We start from the raw sequence: 26,290 nt of genomic DNA, 5'->3' as shown, positions 1-26,290 counted from the left end.
AATTTTGAGAGAACACAAAACGTCTTTGGAAGCTCCTGCAAAATAATGCAAAATGGGAATGGACAACTGTGTAGCCGACAACAGTTTATATATAAAAGGTGAAAATAGCATCACCATTAATCTTCATTCATTTCAGGGAAGCTAAAATGCCATTAGAACTATACTTTCACAGAACATTGTAGGAACTGAATGATCCTTCACTTCCATGTCATGGTTATTGTCAGAAACTGAATGCAAATAGTCCACTGGAGAGCAGGAAGCACTTCTTCCACGCTTGTGAACATTGGTATATGTATCTATCTGATGGAAAATTCCCTCTCCTCATCAATCATCATGCACTGACTATATTGGCAATTACATCAGGCTTTGCTCATCAACACCTGCGCATCTACAAATAGTCAGATCAACTTCATCATCATAACTTCAAGGTTGAGTATGTTGCAGTACCACACACCGAGGGACTGCAACGTCCAGTTCATACATCTCAGCAATGGTATCATGGATCTATATATCTCAAAGAGCATTTCTGAGCTTAGAGAAAATGAACAACACTGGTATGATGTTATTGTCCAGTTGAGGGAGCAATTGGGTAGGGACACATTGTGCTTTATTCAATACGGAGGTGCCTACTGCAGTTGTGCAAGTTCCAAAGAAACCCAGGAGAAGAAGAATTGCAAAAGACAACAAAATGTGATCAACCAACTCACGACTGATGATCAATTCACGAGGTGGTGTAGGGGTAATATAATTGAACTATTAATCTAGAACCTCAGGTTAATGTTCTGGGTACATGGGTTTGATTCTCACTAGGGCAGATGGAGAAATTTGAATTAGCCTTATAATTACCAGTCTTTGTTGTCAATTGTTTCATTAATGCCTTTTCAGATAAGAGATCTGCTGTCCTTACCTGATCTGGGCTATTTATGACTCCAGACTCATTGCAATATAGTTGACCCCCATTTTCGTGCAAATAAATATTCCCAAGTAGACTTAGCAGCTTTTGATCTCTTTTCGATTAAATACTTCAGTTATGTTTATCCTTTATTTTCTTCGTCTTTATTTTTCCTCATACTAGACACAAGTGAATCTATACCTTATTTAATAATCCAACACCTTTCATACAACAATGAGACCAAGACTGCACACAGTACTCAAACAGAGGATGATTAAGGTTTTACAGTCCCATCACTACAGAGACAATTGTAGAAACAGTTATTGCATGTATGTTATTTATCAGTATGACATTTTTGTGTATTTTCCTGTTGTAGCAATTCCATAGCATTAGACTAATTTTTTTTTTACTGCCTGTTTAGTGTTTATGGTATAAGCAATAAAGGATCATGCAAATCAGAAAATTATGATTTATTTCAAATCTTTAGATATTAAATCTTCTTAGATATTATTAGAAAAGTCACCAAAAAGTATTTCTGTAACATATATACTGAATTCAGTTATAGTTTAATTTAGCAGTGAGTGCATACACAGCTTTATTACATTGTACTGATTTGGAGGTCCCGGTGTTGGACTGGGGTGGACAAAGTTAAGAATCACACAATACCAGGTCATAGTACAACAGGTTTATTTGAAAGCACTAGTCTTCAGAGCACCGCTACTTTAACAGGTAGTTGTGGGATCACCTGATGAAGGAACAGTGCTCCAAAAGCTAGTGCTTCTAAATAAACCTGTTGGCCTATAACCTGGTGTTGTGTGATTTTTAACTTATTACATTGTACCATTGGTTTGTTCTTGACTTAGGTACTTTCTTCACAAAGAATCACCCAAAACATCAGCATGTTTTAAAATTAATGTTATCTTAGGTTTAACGTAAAGTAAGTTTGTTTCCAGTCGTGTTTTTTTCACATTATCTATAAGCAGCACCACCTCTGGGCATCCTTGGGTGAGCTCCATGGTACTGCTGTGGTCCTGGGTAATGAGGTTGCCCTGGCAACTGGCCAGGTCCTCTTGGTCTTGGTGGTCGAGTCACAGCTACACGTGGTGGAGGAGCAAGTCTCATTCCTCTTCCATTGGGTGGATAGGCACCCTGAGCAGAAGGCTGATTAGAAGAATTAACTCCATTTGCTTTTTTATCCACATCACCACCTGTTGCTCTTTCGTTGACTGAATGGAAAATAGGAAGACAAATTTCATGGTTGTTTACTTTTTATAATTACTGTTAAAAGCTTTTCTTTGCTTTATGGCTGGACAAAGTATATAATTAAGTTAAACCTATAACAATGGTAAATACATCCATTTAAAACAAGTGTATCTCTGTATGAATATCCTGTTGTAATTATAATTAGCTAAATATTATTACAATCTTATTTTCTAGAGTTATAAGCTGTAAATATCAGTGCAAATGAATTTATATTCAAATATACAGAGTGTAATTTTCACCTCAGTGTCCAAAGAAATCAGGGATGTACATTGAACCGACTCTATAGTGAGTGAGTCTCAGGTTAATGTTCAGGGGGTATAACTGAAAAGCACTTCCACAGACCTCATGGTCATCTCTACTTAGATATATGGATCTGGATTTTTGCCAAGCTGGGCTGATTTGGAAGACAAAGTACAGGGCCTGATTTCAGAATTCCTGCCTCCATTTCTGTCCGAGGATCTTTTGTTCATTACATTCACCCATTACAGGTTTCTCACACATTTTGTGCAGTCAGAACCATTCTGTAAATAGCTGTGGGTCATGGCATCCTCGAGGAAACTGAGTTCAGCAGCAGCATGGCTTGCTGCTGCTGAAATTCTTTGCTTAATAAACCAGTTGCTTTGAAGTTAAAAAAAAGCTATTTTAGTTCAAGAGGTTGCATGGAGCTATGATGGCATAATTGGATAAATGAGCCTATTAACATGAATGCTTGGCTAAGTTATGAAAATTTTAAAAGAACATTTATTTCAGCAGTCAAGTACACATTTTGATGATCAGTTTTGCAATGTCATGAAAGGATTATCTGTCTTTGATGTGCTGAGTAGATGCTTGTTTGTTTTTGCAATGTAATGAACACTTGAAGCGGATTTAATTTCTTTTTCATTGGATCTTTCATTTAATATGGTGTGTATGAATGACAGGTCTTCTGGATTGTCGATTTTTTTGTTCACATTTCAAAAACCTTCCTATTGCCATTAAGTAACTCCTGAGGTCTGTCTATAGTGGATACGTGTGAGTGGCATTGGGCAATATTGCCAAGACATGGAGTATGGTAGGGCATGGAAGGCATGTAAGTGGGATAAGGGGTAAAGATTTGAGATTCTCAAAAACCTGACCCCATGAAGAGAGCCTGGAGTGAACCTCCTGACTAGCTGTTTGAAAGAGATAATCAGACAATCTAGTATAGCTTTGAAGGGTTAAGGTGTGGAGTTAAAGACATATAATACTGGCAGGTAGGCAACATAATTTGATGTCAAAAATTTTACGAGGTTTTCCAACCAAACACTGTGGTTGACAAAACCCTCTGAATGACAGGTGAAGTTTGTGTTGTACGTTTAGTAACTTTGCATTGTGGGTTAGACTGTGGGCTACCCAATGTTTTAGTCATTCTTTAACTCACAACACAAGACGGCATAACATGATTAAAACCTAACACAAGGGAATTAATTGAGCACCAACACTTTGCAAGTCCTTGAAACACGACACCAACGTAAGTTTTCTTGTCCAAAAACAGAAAAGGTAAAATTGCAAATCAATAGGAGTATCAGCTTCCTCTATGTCTATTTTTCTTTCTTATTGGCTCACAAATAGCATATAAATGTCAATGCTACAAATGCGTGCAGAGGATTATGCCAGGACTACAAACAATGACACAATAGGTGTGGTACAGAGGTCAGCACAACTGTCTTACAGCTCCAGGTACCTGGGCTCGATTCCAGCCTTGGGTAATTGTGTGGTGTTTGCACGTTCTTCTTGTGGATTTCCTCGCAAGGATGGTAGGTTATGTGGATTAACCTTGGTAAGTGTGGGGTTAAAGGGTAGGGGTGTGATGTTCTTTTGAGGGTTAGTGTGAACTTGATGGGCCAAATAGCTTCTTTCTGCACTGTTGAGATTCTATGTAATTAATCTGTCAGTCCTTATTTATAAACTAATGTTTACCTTAATTTTATAATTTGCATATGGACTGAACACCATGCACATTTGGGAAGTTTATTGCTTTCTGGCTTAGTATTTATTTCAAAAGAAAATTTATCAAGTACTTGAAGACCAAATAAGAAACCAAATGACTTAAAATAATTTAAGTTTTCTATATCATTCAAAGGTCAAAGGCATTTTTTTAAAAGTAAGGACTAACATTCGTTTTGTTGAGCCCTCATAAAGAAAGTCTTCATTAGTTCTCTTCCTTCATTGTTAGGTAGAAGCTGTATCGTCGAGATTGTGGTGCTGGAAAATCACAGCAGGTCAGGCAGCATTGGGGAGCAGGAGAATCGACGTTTTGTGTGGCGATTCTCCTGCTCCTCAGATGCTGCCTGACCTGCTGTGCTTTTCTAGCACCATATTCTCGACTCTGACCTCCTGCATCTGCAGTCCTCACTTTCTACTAGAAGCTGTAGAGACTAATAAAGTTCTATCATCCGTATTCCACAGAGAGAGAAGTCTCTAAATTTAAGTCAGACAAATTGACCACAGTTGTCTATGTTGGAGGAGAATTTAGTTTTAATGAGCTGGGAGTTACTGTCTGAGAGTGGAGGAAACAAATTCAACTTTAATATTTAAAAAGGAATTGGATAAATATTTAAAATGGAAATACTTGCAGGGGTATAGGGCTAGTGTAGTTGGATAGCTCTTTCAAAGAGCAAACAGAATTATAGCTTCAATGGTTTCCTTCAGTGTGAAATAGTTTATAATTTCTCGGTTGACAGAATAAAAAGTCTTTTTTTTCTGTACATAAGTGAGGGAATAAGGCATGTATCTGTGCAAAACCATGGAGAGCAAGTTAATAGCTAGCATCTTTTTACTGGTCGGAGAAAGTGAGGACTGCAGATGCTGGAGATCAGAGCTTAAAAATGTGTTGCTGGAAAAGCGCAGCAGGTCAGGCAGCATCAAAGGAACAGGAGAATCGACGTTTTGGGCATAAGCCCTTCTTCAGGAAAGGGCTTGTCTCTATGTCCTGAAGAAGGGCTTATGCCCGAAACATCGGCTCTCTTTTTACTGCTCACTTAGATTCCTTTTCCTTACCTTTCTGCATGGAATTCTGTAGTTCTTCCATCTGATTCGCTGCAGCTTTGGCATTCTTTTTGTTTCTCTTTTTATTTTCATCACTTTGCTACCAATAATTTCAACAAAAATGAATTAATTATCTGTCCAGTGTGATTAAAGAGGGGGCAAATGATATTCAATTTGCATTCTACTAAGTATTATAAAAGCGGCAGCTTGTTCACTATCAAATCACAGAAGTGTTAATGCAAAGAAGGCCATTCTGCCCATCAGTCCTGAAGAAGAGTTATACCCAAAATGGCACATGGTTAGCACTGCTGCCTCACAGCACCAGGGACCCAGGTTTGATCCTAGCCTCGGGCGACTGTCTGTGTGGAGTTTGTACATTCTCCCCGTGTCTGCGTGGGTTTCCTCCAGGTGCTCTGGTTTCCTCACACAATCTGAAGATGTGCAGGTTAGGTGAATTGACCATGCTAAATTGCCCATAGTGTTCAGGGTTGTGTAGGTCTGGTGCATTAGTCAGGGGTAAATGTAGAGTAGAAAGGTGAGGGAATGGGTTTGGGTGGGTTACTCTTCAGAGGAGATTTGTTGAGCCTAAGGGCCTGTTTCCACACTGTAGGGATTCTATGAGCTTCTCCACCTTCTGATGCTGTCTGGCTTGCTGTATTTTTCCAGCCTCCTGTTTATCTGCTTTGGATTCTAGCTTCTTCAGCTTTTTTTGTCTCTAATTCAGCATCATGTCCACATCAAATGAGCACTTTGAAGTAATGCCATTCTCATACATTTTAACCATATCCTTACACATTGTGATTATGTTTGAGGAATATTTGACCTTTTCTCTCACTGAAAACAGTTGAGAATATATTAGATTTAAGTGCTCTGTTCTAAATTGAAGTTTTCATGTAGATTTAAAATCCTTCTTACAGCTGCTGAAATGAAGACGTGTAGGATCAAGTAAAAATTCCCAATGGCGAAAACTTGGGACACTTCAAAACGTCTAAAAGGTAAAAGGGATAAAATACACAAACACAACTCACAGAATGGAGATAGCTGCCTAGAACCATTCTTCAGCCTGGAATTCCAATTTACACCTCCTCCCTAAAAGGACAATCAACCTAAACCGACAGATTATAACCCCACCTCCCCCCCCAACCCCCACCCCGAGACAGTTTGTACACCTCGGGCTACTCAGCACAGACAGTATGGAGGTAAAAACAATGACTACAGATGCTGGAAACCAGAGTCAGGATTAGTTGTGCTGGAAGAGCACAGTAGTTCAGGCAGCATCCAAGGAACACTAGAATCGATGTTTCAGGCAAAAGCCCTTCATGAGGAATACAGGCAGAGAACCTGAAGGGTGGAGAGGTAAGTACAGACAGTATGGAGCCTACAGAGATAATGGACATTCAATCTCAATCGAAATCCAATCACACATACTCTATCTATTAGAAAGCCAATTAACTTCAGAAGGAAACAACAGACCTCAACAAAACCTTTGATGGGAGATAACAGGGCACACAGTCAGTATAACTGCCAGCCTCGATCTCACCTGAGAGTGGCTTTATCCAACAGTTAATGCAGACATAGCCAATCTATGTTTCTCTTCATAAGTCAGTCCTACCATCCCAGAAATCAGTCTCATTCCTGATGAAAGGCACATGCCTGAAACATTGATTGTCCTTGTGAAGCAAGGAGGAGATCTTCTTCAAAGTGGGCATCGTTGAAAGACACAGGGTCCTCACTTTCTCCCAGAAATCAGTCTAGTAAAGCTTCATTGCATCCCCTCCATAGTCAAAACATCCTTCCTCAGACAAGAAGACTAAAATGACATATTATGCTCCAGATTCTCACCAAGACCCTGGACACTTGAAACAAGACATCCCTGCTCCTATACATAAATCTTTTCTCTATGTAGGCAACCACATCATTTGTCTTCTTCAATTTCGGCAGCACCTGAATGCTTACTTTCAGTGACAGTTGTACAAGGGCACCCAGGTCTCCTTGCACCTCACTCTTTCCCAATCCATCACCATTCAGGTAACAATCTGTCTTCCCATTCTTGCTACTCAAGCAGAAATTTTGTAATGTATCTAGCAAGGGATCTTGATCAGATGGAACAATGGGCTAAGGAGTGGCAGATCGAATTTAATTTAGATAATTGAGAGGTGTTGCATTTTGGGAAAGCAAATCCTAGCAGGACTTATACACTTAATGGTAAGGTTTTAGGGAGTGTTGCCGAACAAAGAGACCTTGGAGTGCAGGTTCATAGCTCCTTGAAAGTAGAGTTGCAAGTAGATAGGATAGTGAAAAAGTCATTTGGTATGCTTTGCTTTATTGGTCAGAGTATTGAGTACAGGAGTTGAGAGGTCATATTGCAGTTGTACAGGACATTGGTTAGGCCACTGTTGGAATATTGCATGCAATTCTGGTCTCCTTCCTATCAGAAAGATGTTGTGAAACTTGAAGGAGTTTAGAAACGATTTACAAGGATATTGCCAGGGTTGGAGGATTTGAGCTATGGGGAGAAGCTGAATAGGCTGGGGCTGTTTTTCCTGGAGTGTCGAATGCTGAGGGGTGATCTTATAGAGGATCATAAAATCATGAAGGTCTTGGATAGGGTAAATAGACAAGGTCTTTCCGGCACTAGAGGACATAGGTTTAGGGTGAGAAGGGAAATATATAAAAGAAACCTAAGGGGCAACATTTTCATGCAGAGGGTAGTGCATGTATGGAATGAGCTGCCAGAGGAAGTGGTGGAGGCTGGTATAATTGCAACATTTAAAAGGCATCTGGATGGATATATGAATAGGAAGGACTTGGAGGGATATGGATCGGTTGCTGGTAAGTGGGACTAGATTAGGTTGAGATAGCTGATCTGCATGGACATGTTGGACCGAAGGGTCTGTTTCGGTTCTGTACATCTCTATGACTCTAATAGAATCTAATTTTAAAATTCATACAAAAGTGTCTTCTCTCACTCTATCACTGCATGGTATGATGACAAATTGTAGTGACAATGGAAAACTTGAGCATGCTGTTATTTTTTAAACTTTTTAATAAAATTTAGGTGGTGGGGTCACTGTTCCTTTGTTAGATGGAATACCTACATTTTGTAGTTTCTTCTTTAATTCCAAGTTTGCAGCCTTATATGATTCAGAGGTTGCCTGAAGGTAATAGATAGCCAAACTGCAAAAAAAAAATTACATCACAGAATTACTTGATATCAGAGGGCTTGACTATTGTTGAAAAAACTAGATGTGTTGTCAAAGCCTTTTGTTCCCACGTCAGGATAGGTGCAAGAATGCCAAATTTCAAAAGGAACAACAATTTACACTGTTTGAGAAAAATGTACTAATTTATTGGCAAATCATAACTTATTGGCAAGTTGGTTAATTGAGTTGTTGCCATGGAAATTGAGCTCTATACTGTCCTCACTCCAAACATATGAATCTTCAGCAAGGATATTGTCCTCCTGGCTTATGATTAATTCAAAAAAGGCATAATACCTCAATAAATTCCTTTTGCATGCAGAGCACAAATGAATATATAGAGCTTTAGCAGGCATAATTGAGCAACATTGTGAGCCCAACTGAAAATCTTAAATTGCATTGGTCTCAGAATAATTCTAACAACCAATTTAAGATTAGCACTTGGGCTTGCATTTATTCTTGTGTGAAGCTAAATGTAGTCATATGCAGGCACTTTTCCTTTGCATATAAAATAAATTTGTTCTGGCATCACACCTTTGTTGAATTAAACAAAAACATACTGCACAATAGTTTCCTAATACATTCTCCATGGCAACATCTTGACCAATCAGAGCTGAATAACTAACTAACCAGCACTCTTTTCTCATGTAGCATTAATTGTTGCACCCTTTCAATTTTGGCATTCTGATTAGTGCATGTCAAAAAGATACGACTACATATCCCTTTTTCTTAAAAATGTACAAGATAATTGATTTCCTTAATCTAACCATGGGAGTTTGCATCTCAGATGAATAGTCAGTGGATTATATAAGAACGTCGCCTCATCAAGATCTGTACTGATCAAGAGGGATATCACAAATGTAGATATTCAAATTGATCCATGCGTCTTCATGATTTATTAAAAGTAACACTGGAACCTCATATTTATCAAATCTACTCATACTTTTCACCACAATTGCCTCATGAAGCTATTTCAGTGATCTGATTCAAAACCAATGATACATCATGGCTTTCCTTTTGAATAATTACTCCCAAGTGGAACATGCATGGAATTAAATGAGACAGTCCTATCAATGATTTTATTTGAATGGCATCCTTTTGAATTTCATTGTTTCTGCTTATTTCTTTCACCTCCTGATCTGTTGAAGGTCCACCTGACTTTGGTTATTCATTGTCTGTGATATCTTGGCTGAGTCAATAAGTTATCTAGGAGCTTCAGCAATGTCAGCAAATTATTCATTAATAGTTGACCACACAGTTGAAACCTATACTATCCACATTCTTTGTGAACCTTCAGCAGGGACATAGGACTAGTGATTGAATACATATTTACTTCCATAACCAAGGACATTGAGGTCAAAATTAGCTTCCCTACTGCCAGTCACTCAAGGTCATCTAATTCACCACAAACAAGAGCTAAAATTGGGAGCCTGAGGTCTCTCACTCATGAATTGCTCTCTTAGCAGCAAAGCTAGTTCAAAACCCTCCTTTAAGAGTTCTACAGCATTATTTTTATTGAAACAGGTTTTAGAATTTGAAAATATAAAATTTTAGAAATATTTTAAGAGACTTACTTATAACGAAAGATAACAAAATCCAAATGACAACAGGTACCAATGCTTTAAAAACACAGAACTTGTAAATAAAGTTTAAACCCAAATACTTACCCCATAAGTAAAATGAAAGACAGAATCAAACCAGGATTTGTTGCAGCAGTGAAAACTTGCCCAAACCATGCTGGAAAGTCATTGTCCAGTGTTTCTTGAATAACATCAAACATTCTATCTTTCCCACTGTAAAATAGGAATTAATGTCATTTAGGAGTTATATTTGGTTTATACTTGCCTTGATGTTTGCTTTGCCTCAATGGTATAAATTGATATCATTTAAAGATCATTTGATGGTCCATTCTGTAATAAAAATTAGCCTGAATTTGCAATGCATTCTTCTGATCTCCTGTCATGTCTCACAAAGCTTTTAAGCAAACGGTGAGTAAAATGCACTTTTTAACCATTTGCCCAGTTCTTCTGGGAATTCTGCTGATCTCTCCCATAATAATTCCAAGAATATTTTTTCAAGTGTGTAACTTAGACCAAAAGATCCTAGGCCTTATTCTGAGTGAGTCAATCTCTGCCAGAGAACAATAGGGGTCCCTTCAGATTGAGAGGAATACTGACTGAAAATTTTGTCAAAAGTTCTTCATCTGATTGTTATCCAATGGCTGGAAAATGCACGTGTGTGGATGACAAGTGGTTAGATAAAATATTGGTCAATTTCTAAGCAATGATATTCACCTAAATGGCCCACAATCAAAGGATGGTGGTATTGAAACAATGGTATAAACTGCAGGCAATGTTGACAGGAACAAGATGATCAGCAGCATGGCCATGTAGAAGTTATTTGATCTTGAAGCCTTGAACACACGTTCATGTGGAACATTGGTGCACATGACAGCCCAGCACTGTAGATACATGGAAGCCAGGAGACGTAGAACATTGATAGCTGGAAGGCATGGAGCGTAAAAGGCACCCATCCTAAGGGAACAATAAAATGAATTATTGCTTAACTTCCTATATCACAGATACCATAAAATTTTTTAGTCATGATCTTATAATTCTAAACTCAGTAGGAAATTTCTACTATGCAAATAATGTTACATTAATGCTCTTTTAGGGATGGATTTACTTGGACGAATCAAGAAATACTACAAACAAAATGTTCTAATGAAATGTGATTATCTGTTTTTTTAAAATGTATTTCAAAGTTTTTCTGCCGTCTTAAATAACTCTGAGATATGTTTTCATTATTTCCCTGGCAGTACTGTGAGGAAGCTTCTAACTTCAGTACTTTCTACACTTTGGTAGCAAGAACAGGAAGACTGAATGACAATAGAAAAGGAAAGGGGGCGGTGCAGTGGAAACTTCGGTGTCCTTGTACACCAATCGCTGAAAGTAATTGCGTAGGTGCATCAGGCATTGAAAAAAGCAAATGATATGTTGGATTTCATGGTGAAAACATTTGAGCACAACAGCAGGGATATCTTGCCGCAATTGTACAGGGCTTTGGTGAGACCTCGCCTGGAGTGCTGTGTGCAGTTTTGGTCTCCTTATCTGAGGAAAGATGTTCTGGCTATGGAAGAAGATGCAAAGAAAATTTACCAGACCGTTTCCTGTGATAGAAGGACTGACGTAAGAGGAGAGATTACAGTGGTAAGGACTATATTAACTTGGGTTTAGAAGAATGAGGTGCGATCTCATAGAAACCTATAAAATTGCAACAGGACCAGACAGGGTAAACACAAGAAAGATAGTTCCATTGATTGGCAGTCCAGATGGGTTGAGTAGGGATAAACTTTTCCCCTTATTAGAAAGGTCAACAGCAATTTTAAGATAAGGAGCCAAATGTTTGGAGGGGATTTGAGGGAAAAAATTACCCAGAGTGTTGTGGGTATCTGGAACTTACTACCTGGACCTTTAAGATATTTCAGAATTATTTAGATGAACATTTGAAAAGATAAATATTACAAGGCTACAGATAAAGTGCTTGCAAGTTGGATTAAAGTAGATGGATGTTTGGTAGCCAGTGCACACATGATGGCCTGAAGGGTCTCTTTCCAACCTGAAAAACCTCTATGACTCACTGTTGATCCATCATGATATTCTAACTGATCAGATTCCTTGCTCACAACTCCAAGTTGGAAAGCTACCTATTAAGTCTCAAGTGATTCTGCCAACAGCAGGGCATTATCTACAAAAAAGAGTATCACATTTCTTTCAGAAAATCCCAGAATAGACATTCTGAGGCACTTCTTTCTAACATCATTCACTACATTAATGATGAAGATATTGAATTGGAAGAATAACAGATATTTGTCTTCATGTATTCTCTTTTAAGAAAGGTAGATATCACTGAATTTCTCATCCCCCTTCATACATGGAAATTAAAGCTGCTGTACATAGCATTTGGTTTCCAGCTTCCTCAGGGGGGAGGGCATATGAAGCATGCTGATAACAATCATATTAATGTCTCTGAAAACAATGTGTTACCTTTATGCTTCACCCACCATATCATTCCTTGATTGAAGATCAGACCCAGAACATTCCCACTGATATCAAATTCTGCATAGGATGGCTAGACAAAATAATAGTTTTTGTTGAATGATTTATTCCAAGCAGTTATTACAAATTACAGCTGTTTATATGCATCATAAACAGTAATCATATGTGTATTTGAATATAATGCCCATAATTAGTTAGTACTCACAAATCCATATTCAAGGTCCCAACACCAGCAGTAATTAACAAATCTGACAAAAACAGCACGAAGGAAATCTCCAATCAGTATAGTTATGACTGTAGTCAATGTATCAGAAACAGTGAGCCGTACAAACTCCTATGAGAAAGTGAAAATGAATCTAATGCGGTTACATTTCTCAGACTCCAGTAAAGCTCTCAGCTACCAATAACAATTGTTTACTTCATAAATTTGGACACTTCTTCCCTTGCATAAGATAAGACAAAGCTTATATTTTGAGCAAACTGGAGATCAAATGTTCTATTTGCACTAACTATAAGAATTTCTTCAAGACTTAAACAGAAATTGTGACCAGAATTTTATGCTCCATTGAGTGACATGGGCAATGATGAGAAAAATGGCAAAAATGGGAAAAAAAAATCAGAATCTTTAAGTCAAGAAACAAATTCCAGATCTTCCCCTTCAGGGTTAAGCAGCAAGTTCAGAACCTTGCTAAGGAGTACTGATTATCTGATTTCTATATATACCTTGTCTACTAAAATCCAGTCAGATCAGTGCTCAAATTTCCTGCCCAAAGTATTTCAGGAAGTTATGGGTAAACTGAGTGTGATCCAGTGGAAGTCTTCCGCATATCTGTCTCTGTCGTGGGGGCACTATAGCAGCACCACTAGATCCTAAAAACAACAATCAAGGCGTACTGCTCTGAGTACTTACAAGTTTGGGATAAAGGGCCAGATCTTCTCTTCACCACTAGGGATTCACCCAATGATTCCATCATAGCGAGTTTTGAGAAGATTTGTAGCTCAGGTTGAGGTTCTGGAAATAGGTTTGCTCGCTGAAAGGATCATTTCCAGATGTTTCATCACCCTACTAGGTAACATCTTCAGTGGTCCTCAGGTGAAGCACTGCTGAGAATTCCTTCTTTCTATTTATATGTTTGGGTTTTTTTGGGTTGGTGATGTTAATTCCTGTCACTCCATCAGTTTTACACCATTTAAATTATTTTACATGCATCAAGTACAATGGCCTGTAACTCTACTCAAGGAGAGGTGTTTTAGAACAGAAGGAGAATGTCTCCATGTTAGATTATGTAGCAGAGTTCCACTCTTGTGAGCCTGTGAAATGGAGTAGGAACACTTGTAAATCTACAAAGCAATGATAAACTGACAAACATGTCAGAACTCAAACAATTCATCCAGGACACTACCATTTAGTCTCCTATCTACAAGCAAACCCTTACATTGGAACTATGAAGCTCAGTGAAGTGAATCATCTGACCAGGACTCCAGATCAGGAGGAATAAAAGCAAAGGCTGTTCCATGACAATATAATATAGCAATGTCACTGGTTAGAAAGGGGCAAGCAGGTAATGGTCTGTCTTTATCGTTACCAACCTAATGGAAAGGGTAGCAATGAGAATGAATTGAAGGGAGATGACGGTGAGGTCCACATTGAACCTTCTACTACCCAACTAACTCAGAAACTATAGCAAACTTAGACTCTCATTGACACACCAAGTGCAGGACAGTGAGCAGAGCTAACAAGGCTACATCCAAGGGTCTGTGAACGGGCAATCCACTTTACCTCGACATGATTTCGATGTTGTCATAAAGTAACATCCATATTGACAAGGCCCGGCAAAGATGTCCGAAGTTTAGGAGGTGATTAATTTCACTATAGAGCACCAATTGATAAATTAGCCATGAGGTAGTTGGCTAGTTCGCCAAGCTGCTGGGTTACCGTGCAGATGTTTTGTTACCATGCTGGGAACATCACCAGTGCGACTTCCGTGTAGCTCTATTATTCTGCCCTGCTTGGGTTTATGTGGTCAGGTCTGCTGGGGTGAGTGTCTTCTCTGCAGCAGTTTTACACTGGGTCTATCTCTGGTTGTTTATTGATGGCGTTATTGGTTGTAAACCAGACTTCCAACAACTCTCTGGCATGTCTCTGGTGAGCTTGTCCTAGAATGGTTACGTTAGCATAGTTGACCTGATGGCTCTCTCAATCTTTATGTGTGGAGATGAACAAGAGCAGATCCTGTCGTTTAGTTGCCAGTTAATGTTCATAAAGTCAATAGCTACTTTTCTTCCCATTTGTCTGATGTAGAGTTTGTTGCAGTTGTCGTAAAGGATTTTGTAGACCTCTTTGGTCCTACATGTTGTGTGTATGGGGTCCTTTCTTCTGGTAAGTGGTTGGTGCAATGTGACTGTTGGTTGGTGTGCTATCATAATACCTGGTGGTCATAACAGCCTGGTTGTTAATTCTAATATGTTCTTCACAAAAAAGGCCACCAACAAACACAGATATAGACCCAGTGTAAAACCGCTGCAGAGAAGACCCAACAGTGACATTCACCTCAACAGACTGGACCACATGAAAACCAAATGGGACAGAACAACAGAGCCACACTGATGATGTTACCCCAGCATTGCAACAAAATGTCTTACATGATAACTCAGCAGCTCAGTGAGCTAACCAACTACCTCATCCACAAACCAAACTAGAGATCTTCATTAAAACCTTAAAAATGATGCAGAAGTGCTGGTGTAGGACTCAGGTGGACAGAGTTAGAAGTCACATGACACACTTTATAGTCTAACAGGTTTATTTGAAATCACAAGCCTTTGAAGCACTGCTGCTTCATCAGTTGAAGTCAGGTAGATTAGCAGCAGCCATGGGAGCTCCTTAGTTGTACTCATAGTTCATTACTGGCTCTCAAACACTTTAAAGTTTTTTTTTCTTGAAATGAGTGTAGAGTACATGACAACAACTCATTAACTTTTGTGGGAAATCTTAAGTTGCAGAATTTCAGGTTATTCTGCTGGAGCTTGTTCTTCAACTGTACTACTTAAAAAATCATCCAGGAAACTGCAGACAATCTGTACAGAATTTAAAGTGACCAGGTTGGAATTGAATATATAATACTGATCAAGATGATGAGAATGAATATGTTGCTAGTGTGACTGCTGTTCTTTATGATTAGATTAGATTCCCTACAGTGTGGAAACGGGCCCTTCGGCCCAACCAGTCCACACCAACCCTCCGAAGAGTAACCTACCCAGACCCATATCCCTCATGCATCTAGCACTATGGGCAATTTAGCATGGCCAATTCACGTAACCTGCACATTTTTGGACTGTGGGAGGAAGCCAGAGCACTCAGAGGAAACCCACACAGACACGGAGAGAATGTGCAAACTTCACACAGACAGTCGCCTGAGGCTGGAATTGAACCTGGAACGCTGGTGCTGTGAGGCAGCAGTGCTAACCACTGAGCCACGGTGCCGCCCTATTTTTTTCTCAATTACTCTGATGGGTGGGAAGTTTGAAATACTACTGGTGAATTTAGCCCTAAATTCCAAACATGTTTTTAAAAGAGGACTGTTAAAGAGCCAAAATAGCCATGTGTACATTCAATAGCTAGCTGATTAGATTACATTACATTACAGTGTGAAAACAGGCGCTTCAGCCCAACAAGTCCACACCGACCCGCCACCCACCCATACTCCTACATTTAACCCTTACCTAACACTATGGGCAATTTAGCATGGCCAACTCACCTGACTTGCACATTTTTGGACTGTGGGAGGAAACCGGAGCACCCGGAGGAAACCCACGCAGACACAGGGAGAACATGCAAACTCCCCACACTCAGTCACCTGAGGCGGGAATTGAACCGGGTCTCAGGTGCTGTGAGGCAGCAGTGCTAACCACTGTGCCACCATGCTGCCCACTAATGTAACATCTATGTGGACCAATAGGTTGTAACATCTAACGATGTCAAAGAAACTTCAATTGGACTAGACTGTGACCTCTTGCAGCTGCAAGATAATAAGCTGCTAACAATTACCATCACAACAACAAGGCACCGCTAAGTATTATGTCTTAATCTGCTGATGCATGTAGTGGTTTCCCTGTTAAGAATACATAAGGACAGGAATTAAGAAGCCATTTTCAACTCTCTTGGAGTGTGTTAGTGAGCCTGAACATTCTCATGTGTATCAGCACAGGTTCAGATGTTAGCCTGCTGTGAAGGTCACAGTTGAAGAATTATCTTTTGGTCACCCCAGTGTTTCAGGTAAAGAGTGTCTCTTATGCTGAGCACTAGAAGTCAAAGGAACATGGGATTTATGAGGAGTAGGTAATTCATCCATCTGTGCCCATTTTGCCATTTAACATGATCATGACTGATCTAATCCTGGTCTCAACTCTGCTTTCCTGCTTTTCATCAGAAACACATCTATTTCTATCTTGAACCCATTGATTGATTTTGCCTCCACTGCACTCTGGGACAGTGAGTTCCACAGATTCATAATTGTCTGGGAGAAGTGGTTTCTCCTCATGTCAGTTTTAAACCTACCTCTTCTCACTCTATATCTATGACCTCTTGATCTAGACTATCCCAAAGGGGATTCATCTGTTCAGTATCCACATTATCAATCCCCTTTTGCAATTTATACACCTCAATCAGATTCTCCTCATTCTCCTGAACTCCAGTGAGTACAAGCCCAAGCTATTCAACCACTCCTCATACAACAGTCTTTTCATCCCTGGAAACAACTTGGGGGACCCCCTCTGAACTGCCTCCAATGCCATCCCACCATTCTGCAAAGAGGTCAAATCTAGACACGATACTCCAGGGGTGGTCTCACCGACACCTTATGTAACTGTAATAACACTTCTTAGCTCTTATAATCCAGTCATTTTGCAATAAATACCAAGATTCCATTTGCCTTTCTTATTATAGAACAACCTTAGTTATCCAAACATCAATTATCTGAACAAGATCTCAAGGTCCCATAAAAATCCTTAAATATAATGCGAACAATCAGTTATCCAAACAATCAGTTATCTGAACAGAATACTCCCCGCCCATCTCGTTCAGATAATCGAGTTGTTCTGTATCTGCTGCACCTATATCCACACGTTTTGCAATTTAAGCACAAGGATACTCAGATCTCTCTGCACTGTTGAATCTGCTTTCCATTTAAATAATAATTTGCCATTTAATTTGACCAAAAATGGATAACCTTGCATTTATCCACATTAAACTCCATCTATCAGGTTCTGGCCTATTCTGCTAATCTATCAATATCCTTCTGTTAATTCTTGACCTCTTTTTCACAGCCTGTTTTCCCAACTATATCAGTATCATCCATGAATTTTACTATATTACACTCTGTTCCTGTTTGCAGATCATTTAAATAGATTGTAAATAGTTGAGGTCAGTTCGTTGGCAGCCAAACAAAAGAGAAATTGGACAATGAAGGAACTCTCTCTCATCCTGGACACTGAACCTCAATCATGGCCGAAAGGAATCTGGACCACAGATACTCAACCAATCTACAAATCATGATTGTGAAACTAACTGTTCAATTACCACTCTCAGCACTAAATTTATCACTTACTGCAGTGTTTGCAATGTTCAACTATATACTCATCATGAACTATTCATAAACTGGTCAGAATACCTGTTTCTTTAACCTTTTATTTTGTTGGACTGACCTCTTATTTCTAATCTCCCTGTATGTGCACTGTGTTAATATTGCTTCTAAAATCTAGTACAGTCAGTTCTTCTGTAATGCGATGGTTGCGTTCTTGTGCAACCCCGCATTATAGAAAAATCATGCTTTAGAAACATGGCTTAAAGTGCTGGCGGTGGTAATTGCGTTATAGCCAACTCATGTTTTAAAAGTTCATGCTTTAGAAACAACATCCCCAATTTTGTCAATTGCATTCACAATACACACATTATAGCAGAACAACCTGTAATTAATATGCTCTTTTTATTTATTCAAGAAAGGCTTGTTAAGTTGACTCCTTTTTAATTGCACATGTTCATTTCATCTGGAAGAGAGGTAACCACAAGAAAAGCACCCTTTCTAAATTAAACTTGTTGCAACCAACTAATGGGGTGGATGATAAAAGAAGGGGACGGAGTTCATCTCTACTCACCAAAGAGATTAAAGGTTTGGGGATTCTATCTGGAACTATGTCAGCCTGGTGAATCTGACCTAGGGTCTGGACATAACACTATGATTACCAATCCCATAAATATATGCCCAGGACTTCTCAAATACTAATCAGAGGTTGGCACACTGACCTGTCAATCTCATGAAAATTAAAACCTATTTCAATTAACTGACTTAGTGATGAAGATCTTGGGAACCTAGGTTCAAATTAAACAGACTTTAGCATTGGAATGACTTATGTAATAACTTTTTTGACAAAATGATACCTGCCCCACCATGGTCTCCCAGCAAGGCCCTCTGGGTACAATTGCAGGATCAATATCTAATGGAGGGCGTGAAGTTGAGTTCTCCAACCAAGTTCCATTATAAAGATTCTTCTCCCAGATAGTAATATTGTATTTAACAATCTTTTCCTCTTCGAGCTGAAATAAAATAAATAATGTAAAGAGATACAACTTTTTTCAGCCTAAAACATTAATTGGTATGTAAAGTTATATAATGATAAACTATTGCATTACTCTTGCCTTAAGGTTAATTTCATCCAATAATGCGATAATAAATGTGTAGAGGTTACCAAGAAACAAAGCAAAAATGCGGCCCAATTGCCACTGGAGTGCAATTCGTGGATGGTAGTTCTCTAAAGGACTAATGATGTCGAATAACATAGGACAAAACATGCCCAGCAATGACATGACCATATTTACCTAAATTAAGAAAGCAGATACAATTAATCTCATCACACAAATCTTAACAACATGAAAAACGTATAAAAGAAGCAGCATGACATTTCAATCTTTGTGAAAGCACATGTAAGGCACAAACATCAAGAAACACAAAATAAATCTTGTTCAAAGTGATTTTTAAGTGCAACTAACTTTAATGAGCCACCATATCAATGCACAAGTATTTGCCAGTTGTTTTCTCATTTGAAAACTTTTATTATGTGCACATAAATCTTAATACCTTATTTTTATTGCATCTATGAATTCAATAAATATAATAACCAGAACAATGCTTCCCCCAGGGTGACAGAGTGTGAAAATTCCCAAAAAGTATACAGGTCCTCCATTAGTGATAAGGATATGAGAGTGTAAGTTGTCTGTTGTACACAATGTTGGAAAACTCTGCTGGAATTGTACGGTCACCCATCATATAACTGCACTGTTGATCCTGGTCAATTTATTGTAAATCCCAGTTACAACTTTAGCTGGCACGATCAGGTATTTGTATTACAACATGGTTAGCCACTTCAGATGGGAAGGGGGAACTATAATGTAGCATGGCTACAAAATCTAGTAGATAGGCTAAATGCTTGAACTAGGAGATGAAATTAAGTTGGAATCACTTTGTCTTACTTATCGCCAATTTAAAATTTAAAATATAAATTTCCCTACAATCCCATAACAACCTTAGATTGGAAAAATATATTTCATTATTAACACTCTGAGTTCATGCAGTACACATGAAAGGAAATGTATTATATGACATCAGTTAAAACTCAAAGGTTGAGGGGAAAAGGTATAAAAGAGACCTAAGGGGCAACCTTTTCACACAGAGGGTGGTACGTGTATGGAATGAGCTGCCAGAGGATGTGGTGGAGGCTTGTACAATTGCAACATTTAGGAGGCATTTGGATGGATATATGAATAGGAAGGGTTTGGAGGGATATGGGCCAGTTGCTGGCAGGTGGGACTAGATTGGGTTGGGATATCTGGTTGGCATGGACAGGTTGGACCGAAGGGCCTGTTTCCATGCTGTACATCTCTATGACTCTACGACTTTATGAGCAGAAATATTATACACTGATTTGTGAGTTGTGGGAATTCCTCAAAGTAGTAGATAACAATGGAGCATGTCTTTCCTGAGTTCCATTCTCGGAGAAAGTGAGGACTGCAGATGCTGGAGATCAGAGCTGAAAATGTGTTGCTGGAAAAGCGCAGCAGGTCAGGCAGCATCCAAGGAGCAGGAGAATCAATGTTTCGGGCATGAGCCCTTCTTCAGGAACGAGGAAAGTATGTCCAGCAGGCTAAGATAAAAGATAGGGAGGAGGGACTTGGGGGAGGGGCATTGGAAATGCGATAGGTGGAAGGAGGTCAAGGTGAGGGTGATAGGCCGGAGTGGGGGTGGGGGCGGAGAGGTCAGGAAGAAGATTGCAGGTTAGGAAGGTGGTACTGAGTTTGAGGGATTTGACTGAGACAAGGTGGGGAGAGGGGAAATGAGGAAACTGGAGAAATCTGAGTTCATCCCTTGTGGTTGGAGGGTTCCTAGGCGGAAGATGAGGCGCTCTTCCTCCAACCATCGTGTTGCTATGGTCTGGCGATGGAGGAGTCCAAAGACCTGCATGTCCTTGGTGGAGTGGGAGGGGGAGTTGAAGTGTTGAGCCATGGGGTGGTTGGGTTGGTTGGTCCGGGTGTCCCAGAAGTGATCTCTGAAACATTCCGCAAGTAGACTGCCTGTCTCCCCAATATAGAGGAGGCCACATCGGGTGCAGCAGATGCAGTAAATGATGTGTGTGGAGGTGCAGGTGAATTTGTGGTGGATATGGAAGGATCCCTTGGGGCCTTGGAGGGAAGTAAGGGGGGAGGTGTGGGCGCACGTTTTGCATTTCTTGCGGTTGCAGGGGAAGGTGCCGGGAGTGGAGGTTGGGTTGGTGGGAGGTGTGGACCTGACGAGGGAGTCACGGAGGGAGTGGCCTTTTCGGAATGCTGATAGGGGAGGGGAGGGAAATATATCCCTGGTGGTGGGGTCCGTTTGGAGGTGGCGGAAATGACGACGGATGATACGATGTATATGGAGGTTGGTGGGGTGGTAGGTGAGGACCTACTACCCCACCAACCTCCATATACATCGCATCATCCATCGTCATTTCTGCCACCTCCAACCACCTAGGAACCCTCCAACCATAAGGGAGGAACTCAGATTTCTCCAGTTTCCTCATTTCCCCTCCCCCCACCTTGTCTCAGTCAAATCCCTCAAACTCAGCACCACCTTCCTAACCTGCAATCTTCTTCCTGACCTCTCCGACCCCACCCCCACTCCAGTCTATCACCCTCACCTTGACCTCCTTCCACCTATCGCATTTCCTATGCCCCTCCCCCAAGTCCCTCCTCCCTACTTTTTATCTTAGCCTGCTGGACACACTTTCTTCATTCCTGAAGAAGGATGCATGCCCGAAACATCGATTCTCCTGCTCCTTGGATGCTGCCTGACCTGCTGCGCTTTTCCAGCAACACATTTTCAACTGAGTTTCTTTCTCACCTATCTCAGATCAGCCTAGAGTAAAGCCTTCCCTAACCTTTCCTGATGATAATAAGTGACATGCTTGAACTGCAGTAGTGGATCATTCATGGATTCCTTGGATGTATAAGGGAAAATTAAATCTGAAGACAATATCTGCAAATAGGAGAGAACAATTTTAACTTTGTGTGACAGGGCAAACAGTTCAATCACAGATCAACTTCTGATCATACACTGTACTTCAGTGGAGATGAAATAAGAGGTATATAACTGATCTGATACCTCACATTTCACACAGTCACACAAGGTCAAACTGAACCCAATAAATATGACGTGGAGGTGCTGGTTTGGACTGGGGTGGACAAAATTAAAAATCACACAACACCAGGTTGTGGTCCAACACATTTATTTTGAAACACAAGCTTTCAGAGCACTGGTCCTTCATCAGGTAGCTAGTGTGGCACCTAATAGGGATCCTGTGCTATCAGCTACCTGACAAAGGAGCAGCGCTCCAAAAGCTTGTACTTCCACATAAACCCATTGGACCATAACCTGGTGTTGTGTGACTTTTAACTTTGTCCAATAACTTTGAATATTGATAATCTCAATAAGAACAGATTTAAAGAATAAACATCAGTTCAGTTTTGTAGTAGGTAATTAAAAATAAATGTTCTTAAAAGGCAGTTATCCTGTTGAAATTATTCAGTATTAGCCTGGCATAAAGATGCACATTATCAATTCTATAGCTAACAGTTGTGTTTGATTGAACCTTCATGGTCTGTCAATACAATCCAAATTTTACTTGTATTAAGACAGTTTGACTAGTATACATCAAAATTCAAGGATACACAATTAGAGATTCCAAACTCTAGTGCCAAACAATTCCAGCAACTATTCCATGTACTTGTCGATTATTAGTGAGCTCTTCACCAACTCATATGAAAGGAACCAATCTGAAACTGGTTCAGTCAAATATATTTAAAAAAGGAAATACTTAAGATCTTACCCAGTTCAGATTATTCAGGTTCAAATAATCTGCATTTTTAAAGAAAAATATGCTGTGAAATATGGTTTACTGATAATTATCTGATCTGTTCTTGTACTATATTGTTATTCCTCTGTATATCTGCAGCATTAGATCAACAATTGGCTTAGCAATGTGCCTCCACAACTTGTTTCAGGTTCCCTAAAATACAAGTTTAAACTTTTTTCATATTGTTACTTATGTTCTTGTGACCTGTGCAACAATCCAGCAGCTCCCAGTTCAATCAATGTCATAAATTATAATTCTGCATTTTATTCATTTCCCTTTGCAAGTATCTTTCCAAACTCTGACCCATTTATTTCTGTTTTTTACTTTCTCTATCTGTTATATATCTGTATAATCTTCCATCTCATAAAAGATCCAGGTGAAAGATCATAGCTTTGGTTAAAAGAAAATGGGAGATATATCTGCGGCAGCTGTATAGGACATCAGTTAGACCAAGTTTAGAATATTGTATGCAATTCTAGTCTTCTTTCTATCGGAAAGATGTTGTAAAACTTGAAAGGATTCATAAAATGTTTACAAGGATGTTGCCAAGGTTGGAGGTTTTGAGCTATAGGGAGAGGCTGAATAGGCTGGGGCTGTTTTCCTTGGAGCATTGGAGGCTGAGGGGTTACCTTATCAAGATTTATAAAATCATGAGGGGCATGGAAAGGATAAAAAGACAAGGATTTTTCCCTGGGGCGGGGGAGTCCAGAACTAAAGGGTGAGCGGGGAAAGATACAGAAAGGACCTAAGTGGCAACATTTTCACACAGAGGATGGTGCATGTATGGAATGAGCTGCCAGAGGAAGTAGTGGAGGCTGGTACACTTACAGCATTTAAAAGGCATCTGGATGGGTATATGAATAGGAAGGGTGAAGAGGGATATGGGCCAAGTGCTGGCAGGTGGGACTAGATTAGGTTAGTGGGCGACACGGTGGCACAGTGGTTAGCACTGTTGCCTCACAGCGCCAGAGACCCGGGTTCAATTCCTGCCTCAGGCGACTGACTGTTTGGAGTTTGCACGTTCTCCCCGTGTCTGCGTGGGTTTCCTCCGGGTGCTCCGGTTTCCTCCCACAGTCCAAAGATGTGCAGGTTAGGTGAATTGGCCATGCTAAAATTGCCCGTAGTGTTAGGTAAGGGGTAAATGCAGGGGTCTGGGTGGGTTACGCTTCGGCGGGTCGGTGTGGACTTGTTGGGCCGAAGGGCCTGTTTCCACACTGTAATGTAATGTAATCTAAAAAAAAATGTAATATCTGGTTGGCATGGACGAGTTGAACCGAAGGGTCTGTTTCTGTGCTGTACATCTCTATGACTATGATTTTATGACTGAAACTTTGGACTTAGTTTGCAACTATCAGTTTTACCCTAATACAGGTAAAGTCACCATAATCCTCTCCTTAAAGAGAGAGCATCAGTGGTGGTTTAACCTGAGGGTCACAAAGTCTAGGGCATGGGGAGATGTTGAGAAGGAGAGTCCTTCATATCAACCTCAGCTGGTACAGGAATTGAACTCATGCTGTTGAAATCACTCTGTATTGCAAACCAGCCATCCAAGCTAACCAACATATAGTTTTACCCTATATTCCTTGAGAAAATTTGGAAGACAGATAATGCTTCTACACCAGTTAAGGTGCAGCTATGCAAATTTTATGTTTATGTTAGGACAATATCATGGGTGTGATACCCATAAGTAATCCTGTATGAAGAAGAGTGGGAGTTAGGCAGATAATAGAATGCAAATACTGAAACTTACTGCTCCCTGTAATTCAACTTATATTTCTTACATGATGCCTCTTACAGGAGCAGATGTGGGTGAGAGTTTAAAGAGTATTGTCCTAATGCAACAAAATTTCAGTTCTGTCGACCCATTTACTATTGCTTCCCAGGGCCATCATAAAGGATGTGACTGTTGGCCCAAAGAAGCATCAATGATGGTAGTAAAGTTCCTTAATGGACGGTTTTGTAGTTGTGTTCTGCTCCTTAATCTGGTCCATGATATATATATTGGCCTATGCCTTCAAAGGCTAAGATGCTCTGATCTTCAATACGTTTCTGACTTTTTGATATCTACTAACAGCTCTTCTAATGTAGTTTCAATTAATATTAATATTTCATTCTATTAATATTTCACTCCTCATACTAGTGTGTTCCCTTCTGGCAGAGAATTAACAGAATTACAAGTAGCAGTCAATCTCAAAAGCTAGGCTCACCCAACATTGTTGTAAGAGATCCCCGTTGCAAGAGAGCTCAATAAGCAGAGTGTATCATCCCAGAAGATTATTGATTCATAGATCCATGCAGCTGCATTTCAGGAGGTTTCTATATATAATGTGATATGAACAGAAATTTTTGGAGCAGTTGGTTGATCTAGAAGTCATCTTGGACAGAAAGATTTTACAAAGAATTGTGGTCTGGATAAGCTGCATTTATTTGTCTTTTCATGATACTTCTCATTACATTTTGCAGCTGTGCACTAGGTTTTAGCAATTTGTGAACATCGTCTCTGAATCCCTTTCTTCAACACTGTTCTTAGCATTTCACTATTAAGAAATTGTTTAGATCATGGATCGAGAGTGAAAAATGCCATATTTCTCAATGCAACATAGTCTGCCATAATTTTCAATACTCAGGTAGTCTATGTTTTTTTCTAACTCCTTGCTCAAATCTACACAATCTATTATATCTTCAATTTAGTTTAAACTCTGTTTGTAGTTATATCTATCTATGCTTTATCCGTGTGTTCATTATTTATGGTAAAAGCTGAGGCTATGGACGCATCCACATAATATATTACTTATCATACCCCACAGAGAAGAAAGATTTCAACCCTACTCTGGGTCACCTGGTGGTGCTGTGTTACAGACCACTCAGGGAGTGCAAGTTGCTGTGGCAACATACACTTTTGCATGCATTTTGTAGTTCAAGGCTATGCATAGTTATTGCAGCGGCTCCAAATTTCTTTTCAGCACATGGATGATTCAATGTTTTTTACCCTGTCTCCTCCCTCCAAATAAACTGTTAGTCCTTGTCTCAAGGTTCAAATAATCTACATTTTTAAAGAAAAATATGCTGTTAAATATGGTTTTACTGATAACTATCTGATCTGTTCTTGTACTATATTGTCATTCCTCTGAATATCTACAACATTAGGTCAGCAATTAGCTTAGCAATGTGCCTCCACAACTCATTCCATGTTTTCTTTGATGATTATTTGATCAAGTACTTCAGAAAATGTGCTAATGAATATTAGCATTTGAATTTGTCATCTAAATAAGAAGGAAATCCTCTGATTTTGTTTTATATAGGTTAGCAGAATAGTATTTAATATTTTAGTTATTAATGAATTTAAGCCAGTGACGGATTACGGATAAATAGGAGTAAAGCATCTAAAGTGAAATGTAAATCTCCATAGTCCCAGAAGATAATAGGCTGCTCTC

General features: G+C 39.5%; 1 protein-coding gene across 1 annotated transcript in view; it reads right to left on the bottom strand.

Annotated features, from left to right (window-relative positions):
• Positions 1-1,684: 1,684 nt before the first annotated feature.
• The window catches only part of tmc1 (transmembrane channel-like 1), a 51,294-nt gene continuing 26,688 nt past the window's right edge, over positions 1,685-26,290 (bottom strand). The window contains exons 9-17 of the mRNA XM_072591762.1: positions 19,111-19,290; positions 18,853-19,008; positions 12,625-12,753; positions 12,425-12,492; positions 10,656-10,895; positions 10,029-10,154; positions 8,260-8,338; positions 5,174-5,261; positions 1,685-2,118 (exon numbers count right to left, since the gene is read on the bottom strand). Of these exons, the coding sequence (XP_072447863.1) occupies positions 1,862-2,118; positions 5,174-5,261; positions 8,260-8,338; positions 10,029-10,154; positions 10,656-10,895; positions 12,425-12,492; positions 12,625-12,753; positions 18,853-19,008; positions 19,111-19,290 (1,323 nt within the window). The 3' untranslated portion in view covers positions 1,685-1,861. The remainder of the gene's footprint in view (positions 2,119-5,173; positions 5,262-8,259; positions 8,339-10,028; positions 10,155-10,655; positions 10,896-12,424; positions 12,493-12,624; positions 12,754-18,852; positions 19,009-19,110; positions 19,291-26,290) is intronic.

The sequence above is a fragment of the Chiloscyllium punctatum genome, chromosome 2 (assembly GCF_047496795.1).
Source record: "Chiloscyllium punctatum isolate Juve2018m chromosome 2, sChiPun1.3, whole genome shotgun sequence".
NCBI classification, from domain to species: Eukaryota; Metazoa; Chordata; class Chondrichthyes; order Orectolobiformes; family Hemiscylliidae; genus Chiloscyllium; species Chiloscyllium punctatum.
This window is presented reverse-complemented; position numbering and strand designations above follow the sequence as displayed.